The following is a 17,313-nucleotide window of genomic DNA, read 5'->3' on the forward strand; positions in this document are numbered from 1 at the left end:
CTGTCTGCAACGCCGAGCGCCGGGGGGACCGTGGGTGTTTCCCACCCCCACAGGTGTGACCTTGTGGGTGCTTCTTCCCCTTCCTGCCCCCCTGAGCTGCATCCGTGCCCCGCTGCTGCCCTGCTCCGCTGTCACACGCCACCCGGGGCTCCTCCAGCCCGGCAGCTGCCCCGGGAGGCGCGGAGCGGGCGGGATGGGGGCTCGGGGCTGCCCGGGGCCGCTGCTGCTGCTGCCGCCGCCCCTCCCCTGGGGTGACAAAACCCCTAGCCTGCTGCGGGGGGCTCCGGGGAGGATGCTCGCCCTGAGCAGGGGAGATGTTCTCCTGTCCCCTAGTCCACTCCCCGGTGTCACCCCCCCTCCCCAGGGTGACTCGGGGGGGCCCTTGGTGTGCGGGAAGCGGCCGGCAGTGGCCGGCGTGATGTCCTTCAGCAGCAAGAACGCCGCTGACCCTTTCAAGCCGCCGGTGGCCACCTCGACCGTGAAGCACAAGAAATGGATCCTGGAAACGCTGCGGAGGGGCTGCGGATCCGGCCAGCCCAAACACACGGGATAGACCAAACACCCCTTCCTATTTACACAGGTTGGCTTTTAATCGGGAATACTGTCCAGAGTCTGGTAAAATAACATCCTTAGTACATAGATACAGTGATGGCGAGCGGAGCCCGGCAGAGCTCGGCGGGATTGTCGGTGGAGGAGGGGGAGGGCGGTGGCTTGCAGTGGGGGGCGATGCTGGCCCTCCTGCCAGCCCTCCGGAGTGCTGCTCCTGGGATTTTCCTCCCTTTCTTCAGTCCCAGCCACTGGTCTGTCCCTGCCGGCTACTGCCAGTGCAGGGGGGCTCCAGTGGGCACCGGGGTGTGCCCACGACCCCAGTGCACATCCCTGGGGACCCCCTGCATATCCCCACGGTCCTGGTGTCTCCCTGGCCCCACTGTGCAACTCAGAGCTCCTCACTGTGTCCCCACAGCCACCCAGGAGTGTCCCCTGCACATGTCCCCATAGCCCTGTGTCGGTCCCTACAGCCCGCCGTGGCACTGGGAGGGGGGGGCACAAAGGTCCACCCAAAGCAGGGAGTGATGGTGTAGGACTGGAGCTATCCGAGGGGTCTGGGACCACCTGGATTGGGGGTCCCTCTGCAGCCCATCCTATTCCCAGGGGCTGAGGCACTTCCCACACACCCCAGTGTTGGCACCTGGGCCCGGCTGGCAGCAGGAGTGGGGGTGTCCCCAGGGTTTTGGGGCTGGCAAGCCCCGTGCTCGTGGGCGTAATCCAGTCCTGGATGGATTCGTGTCCACATGCACAAGGACACACCGGGATCCTGGCTGCGAGCCGAGGCTCTCCTGCCCTAGGGGGCTGTGGGTGAAGGTGAGGGACCCCAGACCCTTTCCTGGGGGTTGGGCATCCTGGTGCCAGCACAGCACCCTGTCCCCTCCCAGAGCAGCCCCCCAGCCTGGCGACAGCACCTTGGGATGAGCCCATCGGGACCCCGGCCACGCCCCTGCTCCTCCTGCACCATTTCCCCCTGCCACTACCTCGGACCGGCACAGATCAGCCATCAGGAACCTCCAGCACGGGGTCCTGGTCCCCCAAACGGGGGTCCTGGTCCCCATGTCCCCCTCCAAAGCCTCTCCTCTGCGTCCCTTCCCCTGTTAATAAATGAGCTGCCATGAGCTGGTACCAGACGAACTGGAGCGTGTGGGGTTTTCCTGGTACTGGATGTGCTGTGTCAGCGCCCCGGCGTGCGGGATCAGGCTCTGGGTGAGCAGGATGGGGACACACGGGGACACAGCCCCACCTCAGCTTGTCCCTGGGTGTCCATCAGTGGGAGGGGATGGTCCATGAGAACCCCCCCAGCTCGGGCTGTCGGACCCAGAACGTTCCCAGTTCTGTCCAGTCCTTGCTGCTGGGAATGGTGATGCTTCAGCAACAGCAAGACCCCAGCCGGGGCCAGCAGCAGGTTGGGGATGACTCGCTGTCCCACATCCCCACGTGTGTCCCAAACACAGCCCTGGCCAGCTCCGGTGGGGCTGGGGGCGTCGCAGGACCCTCACTGGGGCATCATCAAGCTTGGATTTTCTCCACCGCCTTGTCGGCCACCGCTGTCACCGCCATGGGGCTGGGGACGTAGTTGAAGGGGGTGACCCGGGCGGCCTTGCTGGGGGAGCCGTGCCGGCTGCCGGGGAAGGTCCCGGCGGCCGCCTCGTGGCCGAAGGAGATGGGCAGGGCGGCCTTGGCGGGCGCGGGGGCTTCGCCGTCGCCGGTGGCGCGGGGGTGCGGGGGTCCCTCGCGGGTCTCCAGCGTGGGAGAGGTGCTGGAGTTGGTCTTGGAGGTGGCGAAGTCCTCGGTCTGCACCACGGCGTCGCTGGTCTTCCTGGGCGTGCCGGGGGTGCCGGGGGGCTCCTCGTCTCCAGAGCCCGCCAGCGGCAGCGCGGTGGAGGGCAGCGTGCTCTTGAGGATGTGCGGGATGTCCTCGTCCCGGATCCTCCGCCACGTGCCCTTCATCACCACCACCGGCGGCTTTCCCGGCGGCCCGCCGGGAGCCGGCTCGTTCTGCCGCCGCCGCGCCGCCGCTTCGGAGCGCACGGAGGACGGGCTGGCCGCCCGCCGGGCCACGCTGATGTTGGGCGAGGACGAGTAGCGCTTGAAGGGCTCGGCCGCGGGCGCGCTGGTCTTCACCGGCAGCCGGGACGGGCTCTCGGAGCTGGTCCGGCGCGGCGGCTTGGCCCCGGCCGTGGCTCTGCCGCCGGGCTGGGCTCTGGGGATGAGCGGCCGCTGGCCGGGAGTCGCCGGTTTGGCCGCCTTGAGCTCGTCGCAGCGGGAGGAGCAGAGGAACACGGCCGGGAGCGCGGCTCGGCTGCGCTGGGGGGAGCCCCGGCGAGGCAGCGAGGTGGCCGGCGGCGCCGGGGACAGGTCGGAGCGGTGCCGAAGCAGCAGGCTCGAGGATTCCTTGATGAAGGTGAGCTGGCGCAGGAAGCCGGAGCGATCCGAGTCGCTGCCGCTGGAGCGGGCGGATGACATCCGCACCAGGTTGAGCCGGCTGCCCCCCGGCCCCCCGGGCCGAGCCTTGGAGCCATCGACCTGCTCCTCCAGAACCGGCATGGTCCCCCGGCCCGGCAGCACTTTCCTGCTGGGCTTCTGCATGAAGGGGATGCGCACGGGCGACTTCTGCGTCTTGGACTGCTTGGGAGCCGGGGATCTGGGGGCCGGGGCTCTGGCCGGGGGTCCCGGCGGGGAGGAGGAGCCGCTCGCCTTGCCCGCGGCCGGGCCCCCTTGTTTAGTGACCTGGGAAGGCGACGGCAGCTTCTTGGGGGCGTGCTGGGAGGGCGTGGAGGTGCGGGAGGAGCCCGAGGAGGGGGGACCTTTGCCGATGCGGGCGGGCGGGGTCGTGCTCCTCTTGGGCAGCGCCAGCTCCCCGGTTTCGGGGGCTTTGCCCAGCCGGTGCAGGCTCCGCGAGCGCTGCTGGCTCAGCGAGAGGTTCTTGGCCGGCGGCGCCTCGGGCTTGGCAGCGGGGGTCTTCTTCGGGGTGGCTCTTGGGCTGGGGGCATCTTTGGCCAGGCTGGGCATGTAGATGACGGTCCTGCCGCGGAAGACCACGGGCAGGTTGGGCACCGGCTTGGAGGGCGCCGGGCTCCGCTCCGCCCGGGAGCTGGCGCGGCCGGCGGGACGGGCACCGGCCGCGTCCTTGCGCTCCGGGCGGCCCTTGCTGTGCTCCCTCCTCGCCGGCTCCCGGCCGGAGGCGCTGCCAGGCCGCTGCTTCTCCTGCCTGCCCAGGGAGAGCTGCAGCGTGGAGCCCACCGAGAGCCCCGACATGAAGGACAGGATGGAGTCGGACTCGGAGGAAGGCTCCCGGGACAGGGAGGCGGCGGCCTGGTGCAGCCAGGTGACGATGGAGTTGGCTCCCTCCTGGATGGCTTGCCACTCCACGCTGTCCAGGTCGGAGCCCCGGTCGGAAGCGGCGTCCTCCTCGGGGTGATGCCTGGCCTCGGCTTTCCGCTCCCTCCCGCTGGCTCCCGCCGGCTTCTGCTTTCTCTCCACCAGCCTGCGGCGAGCCGCGGGCCGCCGGCGCTTGGGCATGGCCGAGCCGATGCACTTCTGCAGCAGATCATCCTCCGAGTTGAGGCTGGGGGAGCTGGGCGAGCCCCCCTGCGCCTGCCCCACTGCAGCTGACCGCGGCCAGGCGGCTTTGCCGCAGGGCTGGCCCCGCTCCTCGCCCTCGGAGAGGTTGGCGTCGCTCAGGGAGCTCATGGAGGAGCTCAGGGAGTAGCACGGCGGCGTCTCGTCCGCGATCAGGTTGTTTTGAGGCTTCGTCTTCGCCGGACGGGGGCCGGGCTCGGGGTCCTTGTGGGGGACGGAGCCTCCCCAGCGCTCCCTCCGTGGCGCCCGGCCGGGCTGGGCTCTGCTGCCGGAGCCGTCCCTGCCCGCCTCGGGCAGCTCGTCCAAATCCGGGTCGTAGAAGCAGTAGACGGCTTCCTCCGTCGGTGTGGTGTGGCACAGCGACTGGAACACCACCCCGTCCTCCAGAGCGTCATCCTTCCTCCCGGGGGCACCGCTGGCCCGGCCCACCCCCAGCTCCAGGCTGGCTGTGCCCTTCGCCAGGGTCTGGCCCCGCTTCCCCTCCCCGCGGCCCGGCCCCGCTTTGCCCTTCCCGGCGGAGCTGAGGCGGGCGGGGGCCGAGCTGCCGGAGGCCGCCCTGCGGGCCGGGATGGTGCCGGGCTGGCGGCGGCGCTCGGCCAGGGGGTGCTCGGCCTCTTCGCCCGCCGGGTACCGCAGGGTCTCGTCGCTCAGCGAGGCGGCGCTGGAGAAGTTGACGGGGGTCCCGTCGGCCGAGTCGGTGAAGGAGTCGTCGTCCTTGAAGAGGTCGCGGGCGGTGGCTCGCAGGTGCTTGGGGACGCCGGGGTGGGTGTGGGCCGGCACCAGCATGTACACGGGGACGTGCAGCGGCTTCTTGGTCTGCGGGTGCAGCACCTGCCCGGACAGCAGCGAGGTCTTGACCTTGCGGAAGCGGGAGGGCATGGCCGAGCTGATGCACTCCTTGAGGATCTCGATGTCGTCGTCGTCGGGGGGCTCGGGGCGCTCGGCCCTTCGCCGGCCCTCCAGGTACCGCTCCTCCCGCCGCTCCTCCCTCTTCTCGTGAGCCGCGAAGTTCAGGCTGTTCTTCTCCGGGAAGGTGGGGATCAGCTTGAGCTCCACGTCCTTCTGCACGTAGTGCTCGTGGAGGGGCAGGGCGCTCAGGCTGGAGGCGCACGAGAAATTCTCGTTGGGTTTCTCCACCGTGAAGTAAACCATGGAGTCCAGGTCCTGGGGCAGCTGGAAGCGTTCCTTGAAGTCGGTGATCTCCATGAATTTCTTGACGTTGTTCTCCCACTGGATGTTGAACTGGCTGGTCTCCTTCTCCGGCTGGCAGCCCAGCTCGAAGAGCGGAGTCTTGCTGCGGCTGGGGGGCATGGTCTGCCCGGGGCTGTCGGGCAGCTCGCTGGGGCTGATGGTGCCGCTGATCATTTCGCTGCACGGGTCGCTCTGGATGGAGCTGGCGATGGAGGGGCTCTCGAAGCTGCCCAGGGAGCTGACGGAGCTGCAGCGGCTCATCACCAGCGGCGTCTCCTGGATGTAATTCTCCGAGGAGCTCGAGGGCGTCAGGTCCTCCTGGCGCGAGGGCGAGGCCTCCCGCAGGAAAACCTTGTCGCGCTTCGGGAAGGGGATGGTGATGGGCTGGGAGATCCCCACCGGCGTGGTGGGACCTGGATCCACCGCCTTCTCCTTCTCCTGCCTCCCATCCTCCTCCCCTTCTGCGTCCCCTTCCTCCATTTCCAGGATCTCCAGGGAGGAGTCGCTATCCAGGTCGTTCTCGCTGTGGCTCTGCCCATCCAGCACATTGTCTGCTGAGGAGAGGGAGGACAGGGAGCTGCACCGGGAGAAGCAGATTGGGGTGTCCTCCACCGAGTACTTCTGCACCGACTCCTGCTCCGCTGAGGCCGGTGGCTGGGCCGGCAGCTTCTCCGGGATCTTGCTCAGGGGCTCGGCTGCCTGCAGCAGCGCCGGGGGGAGCCAGGCTTGCTTCCTGCCCAGGAGGGAGGGCTGGGAGCCAGCAGCCGTGCTGCTCTTGGCCAGGGTCTCAAGCATGGGGACGTGCTGGTAGGAAGGAGACAGCTTGATGGTGCGAACATGGGGGTCGGTGGGGGGCTTGGTGCCCACCTCCTTCTTCCACTCCATCTCCTTCTCCGGCACCTTGGGGCTGGGGAAAGTCACCACCTTCTTGGCCCGTTCGGGCAGGTCCCGCTGCTCGGGTTTGTCTGACTCGGCCGGATCCCGCGCGGGGGGCTCGGCCCGCTCGGGTTTGCCCAGGATGCTCTTGAGGTCGAGCCGGCTGGGCCGCTTCTGGTAGCGCTGCAGCTCGTCCCGGTAATCCAGGAAGGCGGCCCTGGGGCAGGGCTTCATGTGCTCCTTGGTGCAGTAGCCGTCGCTGGTGCTGCCGCTGTTGAGGCTGTCGGTGGACAGGCTGGTGTAGGCCGTCTTCAGCCGCAGCAGGGTGTGCGCCCGGCTCAGGCTCTCCCGCTTGGCGAAGCCGCCGGCGTCCGACAGCCGGCACGGCGAGCAGGACTGGGCGCGCGCCTCGTGCCCGTCCTCGGGGCCGTACTGCCAGTCCAGGCAGTGGTCCTCGGAGCTGAGGCTGAAGCTGTCGTCCGAGGAGTTGTGCATGGTGGAGATGTCCTCCACCAGCTTGTCTATCTTGGCCACCGTGCTGGAGATCTTGTTGGCCAACTTCTCTGCGGCCAGCGAGACGTCGTCCTCCGGCAGCGGCGGCTTCTTGGGCTCGGCCGCCTTCCCGCTGCCGTCCTTCTCCGGCTCCGGGCAGCGCCGCTGGGCCAGCGCCCTTGGCAGAGCTTGGCCCTGCAGGAAGGAGGAGTTGAGGAACATGGAGAGGACGGAGGCGCTGGCCGTCTCCACGCCGGTGGAGATGTTGGGCACCTCGTCGTCGTCGAAGCAGCCGGAGTCGGAGGCATAGTCCTTCACCAGGCTCTCCATGTGCCTCATCGGCTTCTTGGCGCTCTGGCCCTTCAGGCTCTGCTTCTCCATGGTGTCGAAGGTCTCAGCCAGGTGTTTGGCGTCCAGCTCGGCCTCCAGCGCCTTCTGCTTGCGCATGTAGAGCGAGGGCATGCAGGAGCCCGGCGACACCACGGCCGCGTCCTTGTACTTGGGGGGCCGGTTGGTGAGGAGGTTGCGCAGCGCGGCCGCGCTGCCCATGGCGATCATCTTGTGCTTGGAGTGGATGAGGTTGCGGAGCATGCTGACCGCCCCCAGGTCCCACAGCAGCTCCTGGTCACGGGGGCTGCGGGCCGACAGGTTCCAGAGGGTTCCGCAGGCGTTGCTGACGATGGTCAGGCTGTGCGAGCGCAGGTGCTGCAGCAGCGTCTGCAGGCAGTTGTGGTCCCGGAGCACCTGCCTGTGGGACAGAGGGAACCCCTCTGGCTGTCAGGGTGGTCCTGGACCTGCTCCCTGCCCCATCCCAGGGGTGCAAGGTGACCCCACACCTGCCCAGCCATGACATCCCCTCAGTGCTGTCCCTGGGAGCTGCAGTGCCCCCCAATCCTGCAGCACCCGCAGCCATTGCATTCCCCAACACCACCCTCGGTGGCCAGGGTCCCCCATCTCCATCCCCCTTGTACCTGCAGCCATGTCATCCCCGATGCCATCCTGAGGTCCATGGAGCCCGGGGTCCCCCATTCCCATCCTACCCCCAGTGCCATCCCTTGGTCCGTGGTGCCCTGGGTCCCTCAGGTGCGGCCCCACCCTGCAGTGCCCCTCACCTGTAATCCTCCCGTGTGGCAACGAGGCTGGAGACGTTCCTGAGGATGCCACCGCCACTCTCGATGATGGCCAGGGAGTTGCTCTGGCACTTGTAGGTGAGGGTGCTGACCAGGAAGCCCAGGGCCCCCTCTACCCCGCAGATGGCCGCCTTGTTCTCCGTGCTGTGCGCCGAGAGGTTCCACAGCGCGCTCAGGACGCTCTTCAGCGTCGACTCCTGCCCCAGGAGGGGACACACAACTCCTGTCAGCCCTGTCCTGTCACCCTGTGCCCGCTGTCACCCACCCCAGGGGGACACACAGCCCTGCCAGGTCTGTCTGTGGTCGCTGTCACCCACCCCAGGCTCACCTTGCCGGCGTGCAGGGCACAGCGCATCAGCCCGGTGACGCTGCCCACCTCCCGCAGCACCTTCTTGCTGTTGATGTCAGCGCGCCAGGAGAGGTTCCTCAGGATGCTGGAGACCACCTGGAGAGGCAGAGAGGGTTGAGTTGGCAGGGGAACTGTCCCCCTACCTGTCCCCCACCCCAGGGAGCCCCACCAGCACCCACCTGGTGCAGCTCCTCGCTGTCAGAGCCCAGCTGAGCCACGATGGCCTCCATGCAGCCCCGGCGGGAGCACAGCGTGGCCTGCAGGGAGGACGAGGGTGGTGAGGGTGATGCTGCGACCCCCAGACCATGCTGATCCCCCCCAGACCCTGCTGATCCCCTCCCAAACCATCCCCCCCCACCTTGTTGACCACATCTCCAAAGGTGAGGTTGGTGAGGGCCATCCCCGCGTAGCGTCGCAGTGCCAGGTTCAGGGGGTCGTTGGTCATCTTGTGCATCTCATAGTCCACCTGCAGCAGCTCGGCCACCGCCTGCAGCCCACCTGTGGGTCGAGGCAGGGGTCATTTGGGGTTCCCCCATCTCCAGCAGCCCGTCTGGGCGTGGTGCAGAGGGAAGGAGCCCCCTCCCCATGCTCACCCAGCTCGTTCATGGCCCGCCGGTACTCCTCATCGAAGGACAGCTTCATGATGGCACAGGTGGCCTGGCAGATCTGTGGCTCGATGGGCACTGGCACTGTGGGCAGATGAGGATCAGTCACCGGTGTCACACACGATGCTCCCAGCCCTTCCCAGCCCCTCCCAGCCCCTCCCGGCACCCGTGGCTCCCGCCCGTCCGTACCGGCGCCCTCGGGGCCCCGTCCCCCGTCCCGGCTCTGCATCTGCAGCCAGTCCCAGCAGGTCTCCGAGTAGGAGCGGATCTGCTCCAGCACGTGCAGCACCCGCATCTCCTTCTTGGCCTGGCCCTCGTCAGGCTGGGAGAAGACGATGTTGTGCAGGGCGGCGTTGGCTCTCATCCGGGCGTCCTTGGCGCCCGTAGGGCTCTCGGGGGGCCCCGGCTCCCCGTCGGAGTCGTGCAGGATCTGGATGAGCAGGGGCAGGCAGCCCGACTTGCGCATGGCCAGGCAGCTCTCCTGCGAGCTGGACATGGCCAGCAGCGTGCGGGACATGTCCTCCTTGTCCCGCGTGGCCAGCATGGACAGCAGCCAGAACACCACCTCCACCTGCGGGGGGCACACGGGGTCACGCTCAGCCCCATCGCGGGCTCAGCCCACCCCGGCCGGGCTCCGGCTGCCGCCCCTCACCTTGGTGTTGCCGCCCTCCTCGGGGTGGGTCGGGGGGTCCAGGCTGCCGTCCCCTTCCATGCCCGGGACCTTCCCGCAGAGCTGCAGAGGAGGGGGCAGGTGGGGGGGGGTCTGCATTGCAGCGCCCTCGCCCCCGTGCCCAGCCCCTCCCCACTTTCCTGCCACCCCCTGCTGTCCCCAGTCGTTGCTGCCGTCAGAGCCAGGGGTGGGTTTTGAGCTAAAATCGGGGATGATTGGGATGGGGGGGCTGCTGCAGCTCAGGGAAGGGGGAGCGTGGGTGGGCAGCGGGGAGGGGGCTGGGGCTGAGCCCAGGGAGTGATGGAGGGGTGGGAAACGGGGGCTGTGAGGATCTGGGGGTGTCTGGGGGTGATGGGGGCCGTGGGTGTTGCCATGTGGGGCTGTGGGTGACGGTGGGAGGGGGGTGATGGGACCGTGTTGATGGCAGAGCTGTGAGTGACAGTGAGACAGTGATGATGGCAGGGCTGTGATGGTGACAGTGGCAGGGCTGTGGGTGACAGTGGGACAATGGCAACGGCAGGGCTGTGATGGTGACAGTGGCAGAGCTGTGAGTGACAGTGAGACAGTGATGATGGCAGGGCTGTGATGGTGACAGTGGCAGGGCTGTGGGTGACAGTGGGACAATGGCAACGGCAGGGCTGTGATGGAGACAGTGGCAGGGCTGTGGGTGACAGTGGGACAATGGCAATGGCAGGGCTGTGATGGTGACAGTGGCAGGGCTGTGGGTGACAGTGGGACAATGGCAATGGCAGGGCTGTGATGGAGACAGTGGCAGGGCTGTGGGTGACAGTGGGACAATGGCAATGGCAGGGCTGTGATGGAGACAGTGGCAGGGCTGTGGGTGACAGTGGGACAATGGCAATGGCAGGGCAGTGGGACAATGGCAATGGCAGGGCTGTGATGGTGACAGTGGCAGGGCTGTGGGTGACAGTGGGACAATGGCAATGGCAGCTTGTGATGGTGACAATGGCAGAGCTGTTGGTGACAGTGGGTCCATGGCAATGGTGGAGCTGTGGGTGACAGTGGGACAATGGTGATGGCAGCCTGTGATGGTGACAGTGGTGGAGCTTTGGGGGGTGGCAGTGGGTCCATGGCAATGGTGGGGCAGTGGGTGACACTGTGCCGATGGTGATAGCAGCCCATGACGATGATGATGGCGGCGGAGCTGTGGGTGGCAGTGCAACAATGACAACAGTGAGGCTGCGGGTGACACTGGGACCATGTCGATGGCAGCCCATGGCGATGACGATGACGATGATGATGGCAGGCTGCCCACCCTGGCGTCTCCGTCGGCGGCAGATGCCGCGGGAGCCCCCGCGCCGCCCGCCCGCCATGGCCTACTTCTGGTCTCCATGGCAACTGCCCATTTCACGGTGCCCGAGCCACACAAAGCCCTGGCTGTGCCGATGGGGACAGCGCGGGGACAGCGGCAGGGGGGCCGTGCTGGCCCCCTCCTCCCCCCTTCCTGGCTCCAGGGCCCCTCAGGGAGCAGGGACAGCCCGGCCCCGCTACCTGCGGCTCCGGCTGCTGCGCCTTGTCCTGCGCCTCCATCAGCTCCTTGTCGATCTGCTCCAGCCGGGATGCCCGGATCTGGGGGGGCACAGAGGGCGTTGGAGAGGGCTGGGACCCCCCAGGACCACAAAAGATGGGAGGGAGGGGTGTAGGTGTGCAAGGAACGGGGTGTGAGCAGCTGGTGTAAGGTGTGAGCAGCTGGTGTAAGGTGTGAGGAGCTGTTTGTGAGGGTACCCAGAGTTGAGCCCATCAGTCTGGGGCCCCTCAGAAGCAGAGCAGGAGGAGTCTGGGGGTGAAGGACCCGACCTGTGCTCGCTGCACCATCTCATCGGCCGTCCCGAAGCGCTCCTCCATCAGCGAGCGGATGTGCTGCGCCTCGAACTGCAGCTGCTGCCGGATCAGATCCATCTGCATGGAGAACTGGGGGCACAGGGGGTGCTGTGAGCGGGGCAGGGTCCTGGCAGCTCCCCGTGCCCTGGGGGGGACAGGGGGTGTCCCCCACTCACCGTCTCCACGTGGGGCAGCTCGTCCAGGCGCGTGGCCAGGCTCTGCAGCTGCGCGTAGTACCAGACCTTCTCCTTCTCCTCCTTCTCGATCTCCCCCAGCAGGAAACACCTGCCCAGAGGGGAGACCCCCATCAGCACAACCCCCGGCCCCCCCAGCCCCTTTGACCCCCCAGACCATCACCTCTCCCGGTCCAGCTCCTCCAGCATGCGGAAGGTGGCCCTGCCCAGCTCCCCGGGGCCGTCCCGGTGCGAGGCGGGGCCCGGCGGGCTCTCCTCGCTGCCGCGCCCGCTGCTCGTCGCCTCCGGGGCGAACTTGAGGTTGTAGAGGCTGGTGATGTCCATCTGCAGAGCTGGGGACGGGGACAGCGGTGTCAGGGTGGGCTTGGTGGGGTGCCTCCCTCCTCACCCTGCCCGGGCACCCACCTTTGAGCTGGTCCAGCACCTCCGTCTGCCCCGAGGACACCATGACTCGGGCCTCCTGCTCCAGCTTGCCCTGGAGGTGCTTCAGGACCTCCTAAAACAGGCGTGGAGATGTTGAGGATGGGGAGACGTGGATGGAACCCCGCCATTTCGGGGTCTGTGCCCCACCCCCAGGCTGGCCTGTCCCCACCTTCATGTCCGAGGTCTCATTTTCCAGCTTGGAGAGGTGGTTGGAGTTGTCCTCCAGCTCCCGCCGGAGGTGGCTGTTCTCCTTCTTCAGCGCCTCCACCTGCCGCACCAGCTGGTCGTACGAGGCGATGGACCCGGACATCTTCACCTCCTCCAGCTCCTGCGGGGGGTTTTTGGGGTGGGCAGCACCCGGGGGGCTCCCCAGTACCCTCACAGCCCCCCAGGGCCCACCTGGGACCACGGCACAGCGCTGGGCACCCCACCACCCGCACCCCCGAGCCCTGGAAGAGCTGGTGCCCCCAAATCCCCCCAGAGGGGCGGCTCCGGCTCAGGGTGGGGTCCAGCGCCGCCCCCACCGCAGGCAGGGCCCCCCAGCCCCGCCAGCCCCCGCCTGGTTTGCAGCCTCCGCAGAGCTCCGCTCTCCGCTCCCTTTGTCTCGCTTTTGTCTTCTCCCTCTCCCAACCTTCTCCCGCTCCGCTCCCTCCGGCACCGGGGGCAGCCCCGGCCCCTCCACGGCCCCCACACCCTCCTGTGCCCCCCCAAACCCTCTCAGCCCCCCCTGTGTCCCCCCAGCCACCCCCAGCCCCCCAAAGCTCCTCTTGCCGCAGCGCCCGCCGCCCCTCGCACCTGCCCGGGGGGGACACACTCGGTGCTGTCACACGGGGGAGGGGGGCCGGGGACCCCTTGTCACCCCCCCAGAGGGTCGCGGCGGCAGCGAGAGCGCGATGGCCCCGCGGAGCCTTCGTCAGCACCACGTGTGAGCAGGGGGAGCCGGCAAGGGGGGGACAATGGGGACGGGGGGTCCCCTCCACCCCTCGGCTGCCCCCACCCCACATCCCCCCACCACAGCTGGTCGGGGAGGCAGCGATCGCCCCCCCCGGCTCTGACACCCCCAAATCTGCCCACGGCGGCTCCCTGGGGCCTTTCTGCTTCCACGAGTCCTTTTGGGTGTCCCAGCACGCCCTTCCAGCACACCCGACAGTGGTGGGACCCAGCAACCCCCAAGGGCCCCCCCATCGATGTCCTTCACACCCCCAGGAGCCATCCCGGGCCCCCCCAAACTGCTCCTTCACCCCTGCACCCACAGTGGTGGGGCACCCCACGTCCTGCCCTATGGGTGCTGCTCTGGGGTCCCCCCCTGCCACCACCCAGATCTGCCCGTGATTCCCAAAGACCCCCACGGTGTCAATCCCACCCCAGCTGCCAAAAATTCCCCTCGGGAGGGAGAGAAATAACCCCGGGCAGATGGGACAGGAGAGGGTGGGGGACAGAGGAAGGAGGGAGGTGTGGGATGAGGGATGTGGGATTGGGGATGGAGGGTGGACAATGAGGGAGGGGTGCAGGAGGGTGGGTGAGGGATGCAGGATGAGGGATGCAGGAACAGGGAATGCAGGAACAGGGAATGCAGGATGAGGGATGCAGGACCAGGGAATGCAGGGCGAGGGATGCAGGAATGTGGAAGGTGAGGGGTGAGGGATGATACAGAATATGGGATGTAGTGTGAGGGGTGGGGGATGTGGAAGGCAGGAGGCCACAGGAGGGAGGTGGGGGGATGGATGCGGGCTAGGGGATGCAGGATAATGGATGCAGGGTGCGGGATATGGGATGCGGGATGAGCACGGCCTGCTGTTGCTATGGCGACAGTGATGGGGGAGCACAGGCGGTTCCCAGCCCTTCCCGAGGACTCAGATGTGGAGGATGGGGGTGTTCAGCCCTCCAGGGGATAATGGGAGCCAGGGGCTTCCACTCCTCCAGGGGAACACGTTCCCCCCTCCCCAGTACCCCAAACCTGTGGGTACCCACCCAACTGCTCAGTCAGGGCCCCCTCCCCTGGGGGAACCCCCACCCTGTAAGAATCCGGGGTGCTCAGGCAGCCCTCCCGGGGGGTCAGGGCCGGGATATTTGGGGAGGGTTGATGGAGAGGGGGTGAGCTCTGCTCTCCCCAGCTCCTGGCAGGGCCGGCCGAGTGCGGCGGCCGCAGCGGCGCCGGGATCTGCAGCCTGCAGGGAGGGGCCGGGACCGCACCTGCATCCACAGAGCGGCGAGACACGGCGGGAAAGGGGGGCTGGGGCTGCGGGAAAGGGGGGACAGGGCTGCTGGAAAGGGGGGACGGGGCTGCGGGAAAGGGGGGCCGGGGCTGCAACTCCATTCCAGCACCGTGATTGTCACTGTCCCACAGGAACCGGTGTCCCCCCAGGGTCTGGATCCCAGGCGGGGCCGTAGGCTGACCCTGGGGCGATGTGGTGGTTCAGGATCCTGGGTGTGTCTCCTGCTACCCCCAAAATCTGCCTCTCCCTGCTGAGGGCACCCCAGGACTGGCCGAAGCCACTGGTGGGGCCTGGATCCATCCAGCAATTTCTTGGCAGGGCAGATGCTGCCGCAGATGAAGCAGCAGCTGCACTGCCCAGCACACCCTGCTGTCCTCCTCTCTGCCCAGGTGCTCACTGCCCACATCACTGCCCAAACCACTGCCCACCTCACTGCCCACAGTGCCCACTGCCCACCACCCCACCTTCCTCTGCACTGTTCACCACCGCAGTGCCTTGCCCACCGATTGCTCACCACATGTGATGCCACCTTGGCCAGGGCCACCTCGGCCTGGGCAGAGCAGGGCAGGGCCTGGGGAGCCCTGGGGGTACCCCAAGCTCCCTGCACCCCTCGCTCACTCCAGCCTGGCAGCATCTCTGCGGATGAGGCTGGGGACAGGGACCGCAGCCATCAGCCGAGTGTGGCCACACTGCCAAAGGCACAGCTGAGCCCCGGCCGGCTGCGGCTCCTGCAGCCCCCGGGGACATTAAACAAACAGCGTGTTGTCACCAGCCCGGGCTGATCGACCCGGCCCCGGGGACCCCCGACCACAGCAAACCGCCTCCGGGGAGCACAGGCGACCCCCCAGCTTGACCCTGCACACGCAGGGACACGGGGATTTGGGATCCATCACCCACTCCTCACACGGCATCGACCCCCGCAGCCCCCGCACAGCACCTGCACACACACACACAAGGACATCGTGGCCTGGGGATGGATGTGGGACCCTGGTGGGGTCCCCAACACCCCCGGCACAGCCCTCTCACAATGCAGGGCCCCCCTTATCCACGCAACGCCCCAGGGTACCCGTGGGAACCAGCGAGGTGGAACGTGCAGCCACCTCCCCACCCCCATCCGGGGTGACTGGGGACACCCCCGCCTGGGGACACGGCACCGGGGGCCCTTGGGGTGCCCCCCCGGGTGGGGTTGATGTGCTGGTTTAGAGGCCGAGGATTTTGAGGGACCAGTTTGGGAGGTGGATTTGGGGTGTGGGTTTGTGGGGAGGGTTGGGGGTGCTGGTTTGGGTGAGGTTTTGGGGCTCCAAGTCCGAGGCTCAGCCGCAATGCCCGGCCCAGCCATGCTGGGGGAGCATCGGGAGGGGGGGTCTGCAGGGAGCCGAGCTCGCATCGGGGCGGGGGGGGCTGCTGTCACCCCCAGGACGACCCCCCCGCCTCGCCCGCAGGATGGGGATGGGGATGGGGATGGGATGGGAATGGAGGTGGGATGGGGATGAAGGTAAGAATGGGGACGGGGGATGCTGCTCCCTCCTCCTCCTCCCCTCCCGCGGACTCCCCGCCGAGCCCCGGCATTGTCCGGCCTTTGTTCCTGCAGGATGCGGGGGATAAACGCTGCCCGACCCCCCCGATTCCGCCCGAACCCCCTGATCTGCCTTGAACCTTTTTGCCCCCCAATATCTCCCCGATCCCCGGATCCCGCGGGACGGAGCCGCGCCCGCCGCAGGACGCAGCGCGGCCAGGGCCGGGGGCATCCCCGCCGCGGGGAGGGGGCGCAGATCGGGGCCCCCCCGGTGTATCCAACCCCCCGCAAGCCGACACCGCACCCGATCCCCCCGGCCCCGCCGCGCAGCCCCCTTGCTTTTCCCCATCCCCGGCGGCTGCAGCGGCCGGAGCTGCCGGGACCCCTGGGGGGCTCGGGGGGTGCGGGGGGCAGGTGCGGCCGTACCTCATCCCCGGCGGTGCGGAGCGGTGCGGGGCGGTGCGGAGCGGTGCGGAGCTGGGCGAGGCTCCGGCGCGGCCCCGAGCAGCCGCATCCCGCCCCCGCCCCCCCGCTCTCGGTCGGGATTTTCCAGCGGCGCCGCCGCCGTTAGAGGGCGGCACCGGGGGCTCCCAGCGCCCCCCCGGACTGTGCCGGGCGGGGGGAGACGGGACCCACCGGGAGGGCTCCGTTCCCCTCCATCCAGTCTTTTCCAGTCTCTGCAAACACGCCGGGATCTGCCCCGTCCCCATGTCCCGGGACGCACCTGCCGCTCCCGACCGGACCGGTCCCTCCAGACTGAACCGGCCCTCCCAGACCGAACCTGCCCCCTCAAACCGAACCGGTCCCTCCAGACCGAACCGGCCCTTCCAGACCGAACCGGCCCTCCCGACCAAATCTGTCCCCCGCGAGCCGCCCGGTACCGCCCCCATGTCCCTGGGGACCCAGCCAAGGTGCGGCAGCACCGGCTGCGCCCCGGGGTCCCCCCCGGGATGAGCAGGACCCTCACGACGACCCCTCTGCAGCTTCTGCCATGTGCTCAGGCCGCTGTCACCCACCCAGGTCACTGTCACCCACCGAGGTCACTATCACCCACCCATGTCACTGTCACCTACCTCCCAGCTGGGGCATCCTGGCCCTCTGGGCATCGCCCCGAGGGCCTGAGACGCCACACGGCCCCGGCTGGACAGTGACCCAGCTGGACAGTGAACCAGCAGGACAGTGACACCAGCCCTCTTGTCCCCGCCGCCACCAGCGAGGCCACCCTCTCGAGGTCACATTGTACAAAAAGGGACCCGGAGCCCGGGGCTTTCCCTAAAGGACAAACGGCCCCAGCACCACCCGCCACAGCAATGGGATGTGTAGGGTGTGAGACCTAAAGAGCTGGAGCTGGGCCCCAAGGGATCCCTGAGCAGTCCCCAAGGGACCCAGCCAGCAGTAGGGACAAGGCAGGACCACCCTAGGACAAATGTCCTTCTCCACGGGACATGGCACTGGTGACCAGCATTGAGTTCATCTGGCTCGGCTCAGGATCATCCACCCGGAATGAACTCACCCCTGAGCATCCCCCTAACACATCCCTCCCTCTCAGCCTCAGCTCACCCCCCACCCGATGCCACTCTGTGATCCCTGCCACCAAAATCCTTTGGGTTCCCAAATTGGGGACAAAAAAAAAAGTTTGGGGTTTTGACATCCTGTGATGGGCCTTGGCAGCTTCTCC

The 17,313-nt window shown here is 68.0% G+C and overlaps 1 protein-coding gene across 2 annotated transcripts; it reads right to left on the reverse strand.

Annotated features, from left to right (window-relative positions):
- Positions 1–571: 571 nt before the first annotated feature.
- On the reverse strand, positions 572–16,321 carry APC2 (APC regulator of WNT signaling pathway 2). Of its 2 annotated transcripts, XM_050986134.1 has the most exons (15): positions 16,062–16,321; positions 12,073–12,231; positions 11,886–11,976; positions 11,644–11,812; positions 11,463–11,571; positions 11,263–11,376; positions 10,957–11,034; positions 9,427–9,507; positions 8,964–9,345; positions 8,763–8,858; positions 8,528–8,667; positions 8,349–8,426; positions 8,149–8,265; positions 7,803–8,017; positions 572–7,438 (listed from the first exon to the last, which is right to left on the reverse strand). In XM_050986134.1, exons 2-15 carry the CDS (start codon positions 12,211–12,213, stop codon positions 2,059–2,061), a joined length of 7,191 nt encoding a protein of 2,396 aa, XP_050842091.1. In that variant the 5' UTR covers positions 12,214–12,231; positions 16,062–16,321; the 3' UTR covers positions 572–2,058. The 2 variants fall into 2 exon arrangements, with proteins under 2 accessions (XP_050842091.1, XP_050842093.1); XM_050986136.1 differs by lacking the exon at positions 16,062–16,321 and having other exon boundaries at positions 12,073–12,368.
- Positions 16,322–17,313: the final 992 nt, after the last annotated feature.

This window comes from Serinus canaria, chromosome 28 (assembly GCF_022539315.1).
Source record: "Serinus canaria isolate serCan28SL12 chromosome 28, serCan2020, whole genome shotgun sequence".
NCBI classification, from domain to species: domain Eukaryota; kingdom Metazoa; phylum Chordata; class Aves; order Passeriformes; family Fringillidae; genus Serinus; species Serinus canaria.

Bases quoted from the DNA above. Each gene is read 5' to 3' on its own strand.
- APC2 (XM_050986134.1), bottom strand. From the start codon at position 12,213: ATGTCCGGGTCCATCGCCTCGTACGACCAGCTGGTGCGGCAGGTGGAG. The intron at 11,813-11,885 runs GTGGGTGCCCGG...CCCCGTCCCCAG, and splicing joins GGTGCTGGACCAGCTCAAAG to CTCTGCAGATGGACATCACC. The intron at 8,668-8,762 runs GTGAGCATGGGG...CTCGACCCACAG, and splicing joins GCGGGCCATGAACGAGCTGG to GTGGGCTGCAGGCGGTGGCC.